The 19,131-nt window shown below is 34.8% G+C and overlaps 1 protein-coding gene and 1 long non-coding RNA gene across 2 annotated transcripts in view; one reads left to right on the forward strand and one right to left on the reverse strand.

The window, feature by feature from the left end:
• LOC138704828 (retinol dehydrogenase 16-like) overlaps nt 1-14,731 on the forward strand; it is a 65,076-nt gene extending 50,345 nt beyond the window's left edge. The window contains exons 6-7 of the mRNA XM_069833124.1: nt 3,838-3,936; nt 13,787-14,731. Of these exons, the coding sequence (XP_069689225.1) occupies nt 3,838-3,936; nt 13,787-13,927 (240 nt within the window). The 3' untranslated portion in view covers nt 13,928-14,731. The remainder of the gene's footprint in view (nt 1-3,837; nt 3,937-13,786) is intronic.
• Nucleotides 1-19,131, reverse strand: part of LOC138704835 (uncharacterized) — a 412,725-nt gene that overhangs the window by 197,853 nt on the left and 195,741 nt on the right. The window lies entirely within an intron of this gene.

Raw genomic sequence — 19,131 nt, forward strand, 5'->3', positions numbered from 1 at the left:
CAAAAGAAGCCTCGTAATGGAACTGATTCTCTGGCACCAGCACAGCAAAGTAATAAGGTTATGAGATTCAGTACCGGTACTTGGAATGTCACTAGTCTTTACAGAACATGAGAGGTGACAATAGTAGCAAAAGACCTAGCTAGACATGGAATAATCTTTGCGGGAGTACAGGAAGTTAGGTTAGATGGGAATGGCATATCACAAATAGTCTAAAGATTACGTGTACTATCAATAATCACCAATTAGGAACAGGATTCTGTACTCATAAAAAGAATAAAACCAGCAGTAATAGAGTCGAATTTATCACTGACATATTATCGCATTTAGCACTTAAATATAGATGGTGCGATATCGTAGTTATAAATGCTCACGTCCCTATAGAAGATGAAGACGATCATATAAAGGATAAATTCTATGAAATGGGAAAGCTCCTGTAGCATTGTTATTGTCTCATAATGTTTAAAAAAAAACACATACATTGATTCAGCTCACTATAATCTACAGTAATGCTACATTAATTCTTACCCCAAATATAAAATGTTTCTTCAGAAGTGGTCACAAGAGAAAGAAACACCTACTGGTCAACCACATTTCACTGAACAAAAGTTTCTGCAGTCGACTGCTTCTATTCAAAAGGTGGGTAGACAATAGAATTGGAAAGAAGACATTTCCTCGCATCTGTTAGGTATTTCAAAAACTTAAAAGTCAGAGAACAAAACTCCACGGCAGTCAATTGAAATTATATCACGGGATTAGGGGTTATCACGGAATTAGGCACTTTTACCCCATATTCAGTTCCTATCGGCTGTACTGTCCATTCATTGAAGTTTTAGCTATGGAGTGGAGAGAGCCCTTCCTAGCTCTTCATGTTATCCTTGTATTCCCCTTTATATTCCTGTATTTCTAAGACGATTCCAAAATGTTCGCCAGCAATTTCAACATAGATGTAAGCAGAAGCAAGAACACACTATTCAACATCATGCACGACACGTTTGGTTCGAAGCTCGCCTTGACAACAACGTCTACGACACTAGGAGCCTCGTGCATCGACATTATCTTCTGCAAGAAATTTGGACGGCTAGCGGTGCAGCCACACCATTTTCTAATTCTCATATCTCTACTTTTTCAATGTATGATTCCATTGAATCTGTGGAGTACAGTGATCTTTGCCCAGTAAATGAAGACCTATCTTTCCAAGGCTCTAAGAGCCAAAACAATTTCTGAGCCATTGATGGAAAACACTGCCAATGCATGTTGAGCTATCTCCAACACCATTTTCGGCACACAAATGACACACAATTTAACTACGACAGAGCCTGTTCAGTATGATATGCTTATATGGATTTTCCTACCTTAGATTGAATATAATTAAATAAAAAAATTCGCACTTACCACCTTTGAAAAGATAAGTCTTCAAATAACGATTGCACACATAAGTAGATTTCATTTCCAGCACCACCCACACGTAGAGAGATGTTGCATAATAAAGTTGTGCGCCTGCCGATACGGAATCGCACGCATAGACTAAGTATGTCTATGTAAAGATACGCAGTATAACAAGGCTATGCACCTGCCGATTGAAGATCGCACCCATACGTAGTTCAATGTAGAAATACGCAGCGCAGTAAATTTATGCACCTGCAGATCGCACCCGTACGTAGTTCTATGTAAAAATACATAGCGTAGTAAATATATACACCTGCAGATAGAGGATCGCACCCGTACGTAGTTCTATGTAAAAATACGCAGCATAGTAAATCTATGCACCTGCAGATAGCGGATCGCACCCACACGTAGTTCTATGTAAAAATATGCAGCGTAGTAAATCTATACACCTGCAGATCGCACCCGTACGTAGTTCTATTTAAAAATACGCAGCATAGTAAATCTATGCACTTGCAGATAGAGGATCGCACCCGTACGTAGTTCTATGTAAAAATACGCAGCGTAGTAAAGCTATGCACCTGCAGATAGAGGATCGCACCCGTACGTAGTTCTATGTAAAAATACGCAGCATATGCACCTGCAGATAGCGGATCGCACCCACACGTAGTTCTATGTAAAAATATGCAGCGTAGTAAATCTATACACTTGCAGATAAAGGATCGCACCCGTAAGTAGTTTTGTTTAAAAATACGCAGCATAGTAAATCTATGCACCTGCAGATAGAGGATCGCACCCGTAAGTAGTTGTATTTAAAAACACGCAGCATAGTAAATCTATGCACCTGAAGATAGCGGATCGCACCCAGACGTAGTTCTATGTAAAAATATGCAGCGTAGTAAATCTATGCACCTGCAGATAAAGGATCGCACTCGTACGTAGTTATATTTAAAAATACGCAGCATAGTAAATCCATGCACCTGCAGATAGGGGATCGCACCCGTACGTAGTTCTATGTAAAAATATGCAGCATAGTAAATCTATGCACCTGTAGATAGAGGATCGCACCCACACGTAGTTCTATGTAAAAATACGCAGCATAGTAAATCTATGCACCTGCAGATAGCGGATCACACCCACACGTAGTTCTATGTAAAAATACGTAGCATAGTAAATCTATGCACCTGTAGATAGAGGATCGCACCCGTACGTAGTTCTATGTAAAAAAATATGCAGCATAGTAAATTTATGCATCTGGAGATAGCGGATCGCACCCACACGTAGTTTATGTAAAAATACGCAGCATAGTAAATCTATGCACCTGCAGATAGAGGATCGCACCCATACGTATTCCTATGTAAATGTACGCAGCATAGTAAATCTATGCACCTGCCGATAGTGAATCGTACCCATACGTAGTTACATGTAAAAATACGCAGCGTAGTAAAACTATGTACGTGCCGGTAGAGGATCGCACCCATTCGTAGTTCTATGTAAAAATACGCAGCATAGTAAATCTATGCACCTGCCGATAGAGGATCGCACCCATGCGTAGTTCTATGTAAAATACGCAGCGTAGTAAAGCTATGTACCTGCAGATAGAGGATCGCATCCATTCGTAGTTCCATGTAAAAATACGTAGCAGCGTAGTAAAGCTATGCACCTGTCGACCTGGGATCGCACCCAAATGTCGTTCAGTAAAGTTACACACATCTGGAGTTTTAAGAAGTGTGTTTATGTGTAATTTGTTTTAAATTTAGGAAATAGTCTGTTCAATCAACTTGAGAATTAAATCATCACGTTATTTAAACGTATATACATTTATTATCTTTTTGTGTATTAATGATTTAATGCACCTGTATAAAGTAACAAATTACACAGTAATTAATTCATGTAGTCACGGGGAAGGTCTTGGGTTCGAGATCCGTTCAGGCCTCATATTTCTTCCAAAAGTCCACAGTGACACTTGTGGCGTACAATGTCATAGTTGGGTTTCTTTTGAGATTTCCCTCGCTTCCCCATATTAGGCAACTATTTTATTCCGTCAACATTTCTCCGTTCCGTCAACATTCCATAGTATTTCCCGAACACCGGCTGGCGACTCACGGAAGAGGCTGGCCTAGGGACGAGAGGGGTTGCCTGGTCGAAACCTTGGTACTCAGCGAACCTTACTGTAGTTAGCCGGTGTGCGTTTGGAAATGTACCTAGCTTGAGGATTAGCGAAACAATCGTAAAAGATCTCCATGCTAGGTCATAGTGCACTCTTCCCGAAATTTCATTCCATTCTATTCCAACATCTGTATAAATATCTGATCCTTGACTACAGATTTTTGTCGAATATATTAAAATATTTCTTGTTAATTTCATGAGTATAAATATGATTTAATTGACCTTCATGTCTTCGTGTATTAGTGGGAACAGAGATAAAAATACCTAATCTTATTTATTTAACAGGTGATCGAAAGGAGTTTCGATCTTATTTCAAGGCCAAGATCAGCAATATATGAAGTAGTAGACGTCTTAACACATGCTACGGTTGGAAGAAATCCGAAGGTAAGATTACATACGTACATACATACATACATACATACATACATACATACACACACATACATACATACATACATACATACATACATACATACATACATACATACATACATACATACATACATACAGTCCACACCTGTGGATTAACTGCGTGTCTGACCGCGAAACCAGGTGGCCCGGATTCGAATCCCGGTCGGGGCAAGTTATCTGGTTGAGTTATTTCCGGGGTTTTCCCTCAACCCAATATGAGTAAATGCTGGGTAACTTTCGGTGCTGAACCTCAGACTCATTTCTCCCACATTATCACCTTCATTTCTTTCAAACGCTAAATAACCTGAGATGTTAATACAGCGTCGTAAAATAACCATCTAAAAACTACATACAGACAGACACATAGTGTTCTGCCTAGGAACAGGTCTTTCATTGCAAACCCAACATTCTTCAATCTCTCCTATTTTCTGCCTTTCTCTAAATTTCCGCTTACGATTCACATATCTTAGTGTCCGCTATCATCGGGTACCTTGTTTTTCCTCGAACTTCTATCCCGTTCTTCATTCCTTTAAAATTTTTGTTTAAAATTATGGTTAATTTAACGACGCTCGTAATTGCAGAGGCTATATCAGCGTCGCCGGTGTCTCGGAACTTTGTTCCGCAGGAGTTCTTTTACATTCCGGTAAATCTACTGACATGAGCCTGTCACATTTAAATACACTTAAATGTCATCGACGTGGGCCTGGATCGACCCCGCAACGTCGAGCATAGACGGCCTGCGCTATACCAACTACACTACCGAGGCCGACTCATCATTCCTTCCAGTCCAACCTTCAGTTGGCAGTTTCTTCTAGCCAGTGTCCCTGCCAATTTCTTTATCTTCTTCTGATCAATTTCAGCATTATTCTTTCTTCATTTTTTATCCTCTCTGTCCATTTCACATGTTCCATTCTTCTCTATATCCACATTTCAAATACTTCTAATCGCTTCTCTTCACTCCGTCGTAATGTCCATGTTTCTGCTCCATACAGTGCCACACTCCACACGAAGCAATTCACTTGTCTCTTTCTTAGTTCTTTTTCCATAGGTCCTCAGAAAATGCTCCGTTTTCTATTAAAAGCTTTCTTTGCCATTGTTATCCTCCGTTTGACTTTCAGACAGCAGCTCATGTTACTGTTTATAGTACACTCCAGTACACTCCAAATATTTGAAGCTGTGCACTTGCTCTACTATATCATTTAGAATTCGCAAGTTTACCTTCTCTCTATGTGGATATACTTTCAAAAACGCACAGAAAGTGAAATAAGACATCCCAACGAGTTACAAGTTTGGAATTATGGTAACGGAATACTATGCCAATGCAGAAGTTTCAGTGGATTGAGCGTTTCGAATGAGTTTGTTTAATAAAAAAATTATAATTAAATTTCTAAGGATTATCAGTCAATTAGTCCACTGCAAAAATGTCCACTATCTTTGATGTCCGGCATCAAAAATGTCCACAGTCATTAAATGCCCATTATCTTAAAAAATCTTCAGTATCTAAAATGTCCACAGTTTTTGAATGCCCATTACACAAAATATCCATAGCTATTAAATGCCCATTATCTTAAATGTCCACAGACATTACATGTCCAGAATCTAAAATATCCACAGTTATTAAGTGCCCATTGTCCAAAATGTCCATAGCTATTAAATGTTCATTATCTTAAATGTCCATAGACATTACATATCCAGTATCAAAAATGTCCGCAGTTATTAAGTGCAGAACACATCAAAAATGCTAACCACACCCACAGATACATCAGCACAGACATGGAAATACTACACATCCAACCAAAAAGCCAGAAACTAAACACACTAGAACAATATGAAATACACAGACACACGAAAACACACCCCAACGAAATTCTCAACACACAACTAAATTTCAAAACATACACACACTTTAACTTTCATTATACCACACGGACACACCCTCACACCCTTAATGGAATCAAAATCCCTCACATCAGCAGTGCTGTGGAAGGATGAATATGTTTGAAATTTAGTTTTGAGTTTGGTTACAGCAAGAGACCTTAGCTGAAGTTGATTCTTCAGAGAGTCCTCTATATTGTTTGTGTTGACTTTGGAACTAAATCTCGAAACAAATAGAGATTTAGTTTTTATTCTCTCAGGGGCCATTTCAAAGTTGCTCGTAGCCAATGTTCCAACTTTGGGTTCTCTTTTTTTATATTTTTTACGAGAAATTAATTGAAAACCATCGGATTCGTTGGCAGAATTTGAAGCAGTGGCCTGATTCAGTTGAAGATTGTTATGTCTAACTGTAACAGGAGGAGTTGTGGATACAGACTTCCTTGTTGCTGACCATCAGAATGACTTAATAATAATTATAATAATTATTATTATTTATTTATTTATTTACTAATATTTATTGTGCTGTACAAGAGCCAGGGCCAATAACAGTTCAGCACAAGATAAGAATTAGCACAGGATTTAAAGTGTACAAGGAATAACCAAACAGTGCATACAAATAGTTATTAAAATTACAGACAAATGCAAATAAACAATAATGACAAAACGAATAGATAATTACAAAAATACATGATACAGAAAAGCTAAAAACGACACAAACGAATGAAATTGAAATGAATATGCTTATATGAGAATAGCCAAACAACTATACATTAAACGTTACTGAATTAACATAATGTAAATTGGCAGCTTTCATGCATCTGACAACTGGAGAGAGAGATTTAGGCTTATAGGTATAAAAATTTTTGAAATCTTAAACCATTCGTAGGGGCCCGATGGTAGATATTGCTCAGGAAGGATTCGCAATCAATATCAGCCTTTAAGGTCTTACAAAAGAATAAGTAGTCAAGTTCAAGACGTCTAGCATAAAGGCTAGAAAAGTTAAAATATTTACAAGTACGCTCATAATTGAAAACAGATGAGTTTGGTAAAAACATAAAAGCACATAGGGACATAAATTTTCTTTGGATGATTTCCAATTTACCCGAATCAGTAGAAGTAATAGAATTCCAGGCGACAGATGCATATTCAAGTTTATATCTGATTAATGTATAGTATAGAATTACAAGAGTGTCTGGAGTAGAAAAAGAATAAGTTATAGACCTTATAAGTCCGAGCATTCTAATGGAATGATTATAAATAGATTGGACATTATTATGAAAATGTAATTTGGTATCGAGTAGAACTCCCTGGTCTCAAATAGTCTTTCCTTATTATGTTGATATTATTAAGAGTGTAATTAAATTTAAGAGAAGTGGTTTTTAGAGAAGGAAATAACAAAAGTTTTCGATTAATTAAATTTCATTCCATTATCAGCAGACCATAGCCCAATAGCATTTATATCATTTTGCAAAGTTATACAGTCTGCCAGACTATTTATTTTGCGAAATATTTTAAGGTCATCGGCAAATAAAAGGCAGTTAGACTTTATTCTTTTACAGATGTCATCTATAAATAATAAAAATAGTAGAGGCCCCAAAGTGGAACCCTGTGGAACTCCTCATAAAGTAATATAAGGATCAGAATAAGAATTTCCAAGTCTAACACAGGATTGTCTATCTTTTAAACAATTTTCAAACCAGCCCAGGTAGTTCGTGGTAAGACCAAAAGAATTTAATTTACTCAGTAACATATTATGGGGAACAACATCAAATGCTTTGCTGAAGTCAAAATAAATGGAATCAATTTGACCCTGAGTTTCAACTATAGGCATAACATAATTGAGATAAGATACTAAATTAGTACTCGTAGTCGTAGATTTTCCTTTTGTAAAACCATGTTGGGCCGAATTGATTTTGTTTTTCACGTGAAAAGAAGTATGTTCATGAATTATTTTTTCAAAAATTTTTGAGAAGTTATTAAGTATGGAAATAGGTCTGTAATTACTTAAAATAGCTTTATTACCACTCTTAAATATGGGAATAATAGGTGCTTCCTTCCAAAGAGAAGGATATACCCGTGTTTTTAAACTCAAGTTGAAAATGTAGGTTAAAACAGGTACGAAAATTTCAGAGCATTCTTTAATAATAAAATTAGGAATGCCATCCGTACCCATAGATTTATTAGGCTTGACATTTTTTATGGCCTTCCTGACATCATCACAAGAGATTACAGGAAGGGGTAAGAAGTTATTAAAGTTAGAAAAACAAGTGAGAAAATTAGAGTTCTGGTTGATCTGAATTGATTTAAATTGACTAGCAAATGCATTTGCAATGATTTTTTGATCAGCAATGTGAACCCCATTAATAATAAATTCATTAGGAATGTTTTTCGACATCCGAAAGATTCTACATATTTCCAGAATTTATTAGGCTCTTTTTTTTAAACTATCATCAATGAACTGTAACCATTTAAATTTATCAGATTTAATCAATGCCTTGACTTGTTTTCTATATTGAGAGAAAATTTGATAGTGGTGATCAGATTTATATTTTTTGAAATTTCTATGTGCTTTCTTTTTCTTAATGAGTAGACGTAGGCTGTTTGAAAACCATTTAGGATAGTGCGACTTTTTCACAAAGGTGACAGGGACAGCTTTTGATATAGCATCATTAACGATTTTTGACAGAGAGTTAGTAGCAACATTGACATCGGTAATAAGATATATACAATTCCAATCAAAATTGTGGAGAGTAGAATAAAGACAGTGATAATCACCTTGAGAATAATTTAAATAAAATTGATTTTGTTTCTGTAATGGTGATGGTGAGTGAACTCCCAGATCAATACAAATACATGGGAGATGAACATCTTCCGAAACTAGTGAATGATTAGCAAGATTAACTGAACAGTTATGGACATTTGTAAAAACAAGATCAAAAATATTTATAATAATAATATTTTATAATAATAATAATATTTTATAATAATAATAATAATAATAATAATAATAATAATAATATTTTATAATAATAATAATAATATTTTATAATAATAATAATAATAATAATAATATTTTATAATAATAATAATAATATTTTATAATAATAATAATATTTTATAATAATAATAATAATATTTTATAATAATAATAATATTTTATAATAATAATAATATTTTATAATAATAATAATAATAATAATAATAATAATATTAATATTTTATAATAATAATAATATTTTATAATAATAATGATAATAATATTATTATTATTATATTATTATTATTATTATAAAGTAATCCAGCCTCATGGCCTCAGAGCTACTGACTGCAATTCATGAGGTCCCGGGTTCGATTCCAGGTCACGACACGACACAGGAATTTTTTCTTACAGGGGAATGTTTCTATGTCCGTCCATGGTCTGGAAATTAGATTAGGCTTAGGTTTAAAACCTCTCCTGGCACTTCATAATCATAATATTATCGGGGCGGCGTAACTAAGCCTTCCAGGCTTCCCAACCTCAGCAGTGGGTTACGAATAATCCATTGCCGGTAGAGCCCAGGTATGTCAAATGACAACCTGGTGGCATTAGTAATAAAATAATAATAAAGTAATAAAATAATTATTAGATATAATATATTTTCTTGAAAAAAATAGTTTTTATTTTTACCGAACATTCTGTTTCAGTTGTTTCACTATTGTTGCTATGGCAATTTAAAAAATAATTATTAAATTAGCAATTGAAGCTATTCTTGAGTGCGTTTTTTCTATGAAATTCATAGCAAAAAATAATGGTTTTGCCGAATTGGCCTTATTCAGTGTTACTAGAACTCTAATACACTGTTTCAATCTACCAAGAATACTCAGAACTCTAAATGGAGTGTGATATATGCACTGCAATTTATTCTCGTATAAAAAGTTGAAAAGGTCAGTCTCATGGGAGATATAAAAAACCTTGTTGTAGACTAAAATTCGTGGAAAAAGATGTGAATGGTGCGGTGACTTTGCAAGAAATCCAGGAAAGTAAGACAGAATTCAGAATATGTAACATGCAGTTGTGAATCAAGTTGCGAGGCGACAGCATATGAGCTGCTGAACACTGTGGAGTATTTACATGATTTAGTTTACATTTGAATAAAGTCACTCTTGTATGAAAAAACTGCATTATTGCTTTTCTATAATCTTATTTCTTAACAAAGTTAAGGAACTTTCAATTTTTTTTTTCAAAATAAACCTACAAAATATAAGAAGTAATTCAACGTAACATGAAGCTTTCTCTTCTTTGACAAGAAGCTTTTGATTAATGAAAAAATTCTGTAAATAGATTAAATATGTCAATAACTATGATCAAATTCATGAAATGTCAATAGTGAGCGGTGGATTAATTTGATGTAGAGCAGTCCTCTACTCAGAGCACTGTGTCGTCATCAAGCCTTGCCCGCTCGGCAAGGGAAAGTCGTAACAGGGCAAGTAAGACGTTCAGCGGCGGGACCACAATATAAATTTACTGCATAGGTTTATGATTGTTTTCTGATGCAAAAAGATACGGGCTAAATAGAAATAACTAAATAAACTATATTAAGCAATTTGAAAAAAAAGAAAACGTTGTAGCCTATTTTCAACGAAGTTTTAAATTAATAAGTTTATAATTACTTTCAGAAATGTAATACACATTTCATGTTAATTATTCGGGTAATGCATAACAATTACTGTAAATGTGTAAACTGCTTCCGTTAGGGAAAATGTTGAACAAAACACATAAAAACCCTAGGAATAGTAATCCAGAAATTAACTCTATTCAGTTCACTCAACAATGGCATTAGCACTGATTTTTCGGGATTTAATTCACTTTTCCCTCAGCAATTTCTCAACGTTTGGATCTATTCTTTGTGTAGTGCATAATCAGAGAGCATATTTAAGTTGTGATCAGATACTTGGCTTCCATGATATGGCTTGTTTATCTTCATCATGAGGAAAAAAATACTGTTCGCACAGATATGTGGATCCGAGCTTGCATGTCTGTACAGTCGGGAAATCTAACACATGAAAAGTTCGTATAAAAGTCAGGCAAACTTCTTTTGTCTTGATATTTGTCCTTGGGTTCACTATAATAAAGTAAATCAATAAGTTCCAATTACAAATAATAATCGAAAATCAAATTTAATATTTTTCTAGTCTTTAAATCTCGAATCAAATTCTTGGCGCAGATCAGATGATGTGTGAATATATTCTTCGAAAACCAAAGTCTTAAGAAACTAGTAGGCATATATCATTGTCAATTTTGAAAAATGTGCTGTAACTTATCCTTTTAGTTAAACTAACGTTCCATAATTAGAGTTGGTTTCATATTAAACGTCTTCACTCTGTCGTGTAACTGTATATTAATCTTGTTCTTACCTTGTAGAAAACAATTTAAAGCATGCAGATAATTTCATTAAGAACGAAAATTCACAAATCCGTTCTTTTTTTCATTTTTCACTTATGATACAGGTTTTTCTTTTTTCTCCGTGAACGACTATGTTTCCTCCCTCAGTTCAAAGAACCTACCCAATAATTTGCCACGATTTAGTCACCGCACTTTACTATAATATGACAGATCATCATACTCACTATTGCATTCGTCAAGAAAGACTTAAACTGACGATGAGTGAGATCTTTCGATCTAATTGTGTTGGCGATTTTTCCAACTAGGCTGCTTCCATAACATCATTTTTATTTGTTTCGCACATGAATTCTCTTGGTGTATAATGCATTGAATAGAAATAACTTCATGGAATAAATAACACTTTTCATTTCGTCCCTTAGACTCCTTACTAGATCCTTTTACTTCCAACCATGGAAGTAGCACCATTGGTTGCCAAGGATATAAGTTTATTCCAAGGAAGTCCAAACTAATTTCTACAGCCTCTACATGAAAACAACGGAACCAGTAGTTGTATTCTTTATGAGAATAATATATACGTGCTTTCCTTAATCTGAAGGTTTTCAATAACGCCTCTTACAAAAATCACCAGTTGGGGGAGTATCGCTAACATAAATACTTTCATCTACTGCCAAAGAATAACAAATGAAAGACTGACAAATAATTAATAATTACACCTGAACGTCCTCGGCTAGACTTCGGATGGCACGCATCACGATGAAAGGAGACAAACCGATAGATTCAAACTCCTACACTTGTTGTGAGAAAAGTTCTTCAGTTGTAATTAAACATTTTTCGAAAAATTCTCAATCTTGGAAAGGTCTCACTATTACTTACTATTAAAAGTCAAATTTTATAACTGAGTCGCACAGCTGATTCACTAGCATTGTATTCTTAAACAGCAGGTCATTTTCCTTCAATTGTTGAATTAATGCTGCACACTCTTCACCTTAGTATCTGCCATATTCGTTACTGTGAGTTGCATAATGTATCAGTACGTTGTATTTCTTCAGTGTGGCCTACGTTTTGAAGTGTTTTCTGCGCCTCGCATCTCTTGTTTGAATGGATGGCAAGCGCCGCCTCTGTTCACTACAACGCAACATCACAAACCGGTCCTCTGCCCGCTAAAGTAAGCACGCATTAGCCAAGCACTGCCCTTGCCCGTTCAGACGTGAGTTGATGATCACTGCTGTACGGTATAGGCTACCAAGGAAATCAATCCATTCTTTTGAAATACTTGCATAAAAACAAGTCGTAAAAGTTGTCAATTCATTATGTTTATTTTGTAACATTTTTGGAAAAAACATACAGGCCTAACCTGCTTACACGTACGTGTTTCTTCATTGAAAATAGTCAGAAACGACGTAATCAATGTCACTAGTGTTTTGAAGTCCCTTTTCGGATAAAAATTTTATTGAATAATTTCAAGGGAAAAATTTTTCCGGGGCCGGGTATCGAACCCGGGACCTCTGGTTGAACGTACCAGCGCTCTGCCAACTGAGCTACCCGGGAACTCCACCCGACACCGTCTCAACTTTTCCCTTTTTATATCCACAAAACTCGCGTGGGCTGACGAAACTCCAGAGACCCACATCGAGTGCATACAAACTCTGTGTGACTTGGAATTGTGGTTTTCTGTTAACGAACACAGTGACGTATATATTATGCAAATCTAGTCTTTCAGGTAAAGCTTCCTGTAAAGCAGATTTTGAATAATTTCAAGGGAAAAGTTGAGACGGTGTCGGGTGGAGTTCCCGGGTAGCTCAGTTGGCAGAGCGCTGGCACGTTCAACCAGAGGTCCCGGGATCGATACCCGGCCCTGGAACAATTTTTCCCTTGAAATTATTCAAAATCTGCTTTACAGGAAGCTTTACCTGAAAGACTAGATTTGCATAATATATACGTCCTTGTGTCCGTTAACAGAAAACCACAATTCCAAGTCACACAGAGTTTGTGTGCACTCGATGTGGGTCTCTGGAGTTTCGTCAGCCCACGCGAGTTGTGTGGATACAAAAAGGGAAAAGTTGAGACGGTGTCGGGTGGAGTTCCCGGGTAGCTCAGTTGGCAGAGCGCTGGTACGTTCAACCAGAGGTCCCGGTATCGATACCCGGCCCCGGAACAATTTTTCCCTTGAAATTATTCAAAATCTGCTTTACAGGAAGCTTTACCTGAAAGACTAGATTTGCAAAAATTTTATTAATTGAGCGATTGTCACATGTTTATTCTTTTACATTAGGTGTCGTGTCTCCCAAGTATGGAGCCTCAAAATGTTGTAGCCATTATTTAGATACACTTCAGAGGTTATTTAAAAACTAACAAGCTTAAAATATATATATATCTGTTCTTCGCGTGATTTAAAAATATGAAATTAGAATTATGAACTTCTCTAATAATTCAAACATGCTGTATCTAGATTCTTGATAAAGCAATGTTTCAACTTAGTGTTATTCATAGTAATCATAATAGCAACAATAATACAAAAAACATTAAAAGCGAACGTAATCAAATATTACTTTTCTTTCTTTGCAGCTGCGCTACATTCCTGGCCTTATTGGATTTCTCTTCACGACTGCATTTTATATTCTACCTACAGAGTTATTCTGTACTATGATATATATCATCATGCCTAAAGTTAATAATTTAAAATCAGAATCTAAGAAACTGAAATAATACAAATATTGACCGAGAAAGACAAAACGCATGGTTCATTTTACTACTAAATGGGCCATACAGGTTAATTTTCAACCAGGAAAGTGAGTCTAAATATATTGCTTTTAACTCATATTACAGAAAGTAACTGTCGTATGGTATTAGAGCTAATTTGTCAGAAGCCGTATGGGTAACTGATCACAAGAGAAATAATTTAATGAATACCTGGAAGAACGTGGGATCACAGTCTAGTATATACAGTCACGAAGATCAATACTTACTAAATATGAAAACATAAACTTTTGAAATATGCATCCATAGATAGTTGCTAACCACCAGGATTGTTACTATCGCCTCATCACAGACCCTTTCCCCAGCAGACGATAAAATGTATTGTACTTTCGATATCGTATTCTTTTGAAAAAAATAACACCTTCCTTCCACTATTTAAATATGAAATACATAAGGTTTATATATTATTTTCATAAAGCATATATTATATTTTATAAACTCACCTTCCTGGATCTTTCGGAAGAAGGATAACTCTGACCTCTGTTCCTTACAATATTTATAGTACCACAAACGTCTCCTTGTCCCATATTATTGTTCAAATTATTGTATTTTAGCCATTTACAGTTATTACAACCGACGAACATTTCACAGTTTACACAATTTTTCACAACATAAATATTACAAAACTGTGTTATTTTAATGTGAAGAGAATTTTACGTGTTAACAAAATCTGTTCGCATCAACATTTTAACTTTAGAATGGAAGCTATTTTGAGGTTCAATAAAAACGAATTTATATTGTGATTTTAATTTAGCACGTCTACCTTCCTTAATTGTAGACAGAAAATTTACCATACCACTCCTATGAAATTAGTGTACGTACGATTGTGTTACTTCGTCTCTTAGGTAGTAGATAAATACAATAATTCAGTACTCATTTGTAGTATTAAAATAGAGACAAATAAAATATGACGGGTGTCATACATGAAATTATGTTTCATTATAATGTATAATTGCGAATGTAGGAATATAAGATAAATATAATAAACATAACCCATAATTTCCATATGACATAATATACATATGTAGTGACAGGGCATTGGAGACCACTAAAATTAGACAGAAAGGGGCAACTGGTACATTAAACATAACCTATAATTTCAACATATCTAAATATTCGTACGGTGCAACTGAAAATTATTGAATCGTGCATAAATGAATGTACAAGAATTTCGCAATATTTAATCGAAATAAAGGCAGGTATGACACAATACGAACAACATAATTTTCACACCAAAAATAATATTACACCTTAACTCGCAAGGAATTATGTCTGAAGTGTCTCCTAATCATTGTTTTAAATTTTATTAATGCAATTACACTACATTTTAGAGAAATATATGTTACTCTTTATGCATTCCAATTAATTTATATGGTTGAAACGCAGCCCTTCGTGATCGGGTTAAGGCAGTCATATAGTCTGCCTTACGACCTGTATTAGATCACGATGACAGTGACACAGTCTATTGTTCCTAGTACTCAGAGCGCTCCAAGAGGCTACCAACTATCGCTGTATATAGTAGACTGTGGTGGTATGTCGCTTTTCGTAAGTTTACAGCAGGACCGTTTGTTCTAGGTCATATGGACAGCAGCAGAGCTGCACTAAATTGACTACACACAAGTCATTCCACTCAAGACAATTAATACGCTCTTAAATATGAGAAGAGGTATTTATCAATAAAGACCACATTATCCACAAAATGATTCACAACCCTTAATTAAACTCTCCTGGTCACTGACAGTAACGTTCAAATGATTCATGCTGCACCACACAAGGTAACTAACAGAATATTAACCACAGGATAAAATAATAACCAGAGCTCGGCAACATACCACGTTCTTCCACTGTGTCAGCGCCACAATAATGTAACATTGTCATATACCGTACTAGTACAAATACCACAGAATGTCACGGAAGCATCATACCACCTCGTTTCACGCAAAAACTCAGTTTTGAGAAAATGTAACACACCACGTCCTTCCAGCCATTCATTCAATTTTTCTTCTACGAGTAAACAAGGTTATTGCTGGTAGCCATGCCACTAAATTCCTGCGGCGAGGAGTTTCCTGTAGTTAATTTTGATATCCATCATAAAGAAGAGTAACAATTTTGAACATGATTCAGGAGCTACGCAGGTAGTTTCTTAAATGAAGATTATTACAACTTCGTACGTACACAACATTAGGGACCAACAAGACTACATTACAGTAAAAGAAGAGTTGGCTAGTGTCTATTTCAATAAAAAAGAATTAAAGTTAATGAAGATGATAGCTGGATTAAATGTTGTATTTTATATGGGAGCTGCAAACAAATAAAGGGTGTAGGCCTAATTATAATTATTGCTCTTACAGTAACTTTTAAAAGTAAGTATTACTTTAAGTGAATAATATGTAAGAAAAATATTAATAATAATAAAGTAGAGAGAGCAAAGCTGGATCTTTTCTCACGGACATATATTTTACAGTCATCGTAAACTGTATGTGAAGTTTTCTTAGCAAGAATGCATTTATGAAGAAATGAAAAAGTTTAGAAAAGTTCGTACTTCGAAAGAAAACGCCAGACCCTTCATAAAGATACAAATGAGAGAGGAAATTAGTTTATAAAATTATTTGTTGATTTCAATTGGATATATATGGATATGGATATTTATTAATAATAGTTCACAAAAAGTACATAAACTTAATAAATTACAATTAACTTATAGGTACACGAATAGCAATTATACGCAATAAATATACAATTAATACCTCATTTTCCATCCTATATCTATTTCAATTTATGTTGGCTTTAACTTGCACCTACATCTAGTTTTAGTGCAATTTTCAACCAAGCTTGTTTATTTAAAACAAGAAAGGCCTTAAAGCTTATTTACATAGGCCTATTACTTTTTTTTATTTCTTAACTATGAATTTTTCCTGTTGCTCTATTTATCCAGTAGTTATGTTTAACTGTTTGGTCTTATTTTACATAATAACTTATTATTTCAAATAGACGAGCAGATGTCGACATACAGTAAAGTAATGAGCCTGAAATAGCTGAATCGGTACATGCAATATGTATGGTAATCTTTACTCTTGCACTATTTTTCTTGTTAGCAGAATCGTTTGCGTCACTTCTATGAAGACATACCTGTTTAAACACACACTTGACAAGTTGCTTACATAATCAACCCAAATTCAGTTTCATCATTGTATCGCATGCATTCATTTTCGATTCATTGCTATTATGCTGACTAATAAATTTGTTAGAAATGCATTCTTATTGAATTTAAAATATAGTAGTTTACCAATTTATGAAGTCAATTATCTTTTGAACATTTACTAATTAATACAGCTATCGAAATACATTAAAACGTCATTAATTCTCTATTGTCAATTTTTTTTTATTTTAAAACCTTGACGTTATTCTATCTTATTTTCAAAACATGTCTTCTTATCTTATTTAGTTAATAATTAGTTTTACTAATTTTAAGAGTTGATTTCAATTGCCAATAAGGTATTCTGCAAATAAATTCTTCAGCAAAAAACAAGAAATGATTTCTTTGTATTTATTGTATATTACTTACGTCACCATTTTCATTGTGTTTTAATTAAGTATGATTTATTTAATTTCATTATGAATATGTTCCCTAATATTTTAAGCTTAATGCAGATATCTGGCAAATCTGTATCTACAATTTAATAATTATAATTATCTTGTGAAGATGCTATTATATTAGCCTAATCGTTTCAGCATGATATATTAATCCTTAATCATCCTACATACCCAATAGGAATAATAAAATATTTAATTAATATAAAGTGAGGATTATGAAGAGTCCTTTCAATTTGTGAACTTACTGCGTTAGTAATTCGCAGAGCAGTGTACTGGATGTGCATTTCAAAGTGTGTCATGACGTCACTATTGTTGAATCAGCGATTTAAAGCGAGTTTCAGCTTTTGTGTCAGAGAAGTTGCCTATTAATCAAGGCGCTCAATCTGAACTTGAGAACGTGTACGGTATAACTTGAACGTCGTAGCAACAGATGGCGGTCTGTACGGTCTGTGTGCTACCATAACCTCTTTCGAACTGTTTTGTGCGGCCTAGTCGTACTCAGGGTATTTGTTATCATCGGTTGCGTACGGCAACATTCCACAACACAAATCAAATGCTCAGTGTCCATGTTGACCGTCGAAGTTAATGTCAACAAATAGCCTACATAAGTAATCGTCTTAACCCTCTCCCCATATCCCGACAATAAGATAAAACTCACCTCAGTACATGTTTCGAAACAGTTCACATTCCTGCCACTACCGGTGTTACCGTACGTATCGGTAAGTACTCTTCTGAATGAACGCCGTACTTGCTAGGCAACTTTTCTGGCACGTGAGTAATACACCTCTGCGGAAGTGAGGAAGATTGAATTCTCTAGCCTCATCGACTAGCCACATGATAGCATACAGCGAGCCATGACACACTTCGAACTGAACACCCAGTATATTAGAGAGTACCGCATTCTCGGCGGCGGCGGCCATATTTACTCCTTGCTCGGCACAGAAGCATAAGCAGTGTTGCTAGAAGGAAGGTCATTAAAGGCGATATCATACATGTTGTTGTGGTTTACTGAATACAGGAGACAAGCATTAATAAACATTATTGTCATAGTGAAATGACTCATTAGAGATAACATTTTATTATTTATGTTATGTCCATTTCAATAGGGATAACATCAGCAATTTTCTACTGCAATTCTCATACCAACACTTCGACTGCCACATTCAGCAGATTGTTGTAGTGCATTTGTTATAACAGACAATTTTCTTAACACTAAGTACATTCTAGTCCTAAAATAGAGTGATAAGATGTTTTCAAAAATATTATAACATGTTGGGGACGTATGAGTTGAAATGCTAATGAATAAAGAGTTCAAATCCTTTAATCTCAACTCATTTTCCATCAACGCTTCACATTTTTCTACACATAGAATTATATCAAATACGAATTTACAAGGGTATACAAGTGACATTGCCTTATACGTCTTGAGAGTCACTAATGTGCTAATAAAATTTATAGATTCATCCCTGTTATCAGTTATTAGACATGAAAAACAGTTTTTACAAATACTATATAACTTATTTTATTTTGAACAAAACTGATCCCAACAAATAGTAAAG

Source organism: Periplaneta americana, chromosome 8, assembly GCF_040183065.1.
Source record: "Periplaneta americana isolate PAMFEO1 chromosome 8, P.americana_PAMFEO1_priV1, whole genome shotgun sequence".
In the NCBI taxonomy this organism is placed as follows: Eukaryota; Metazoa; Arthropoda; class Insecta; order Blattodea; family Blattidae; genus Periplaneta; species Periplaneta americana.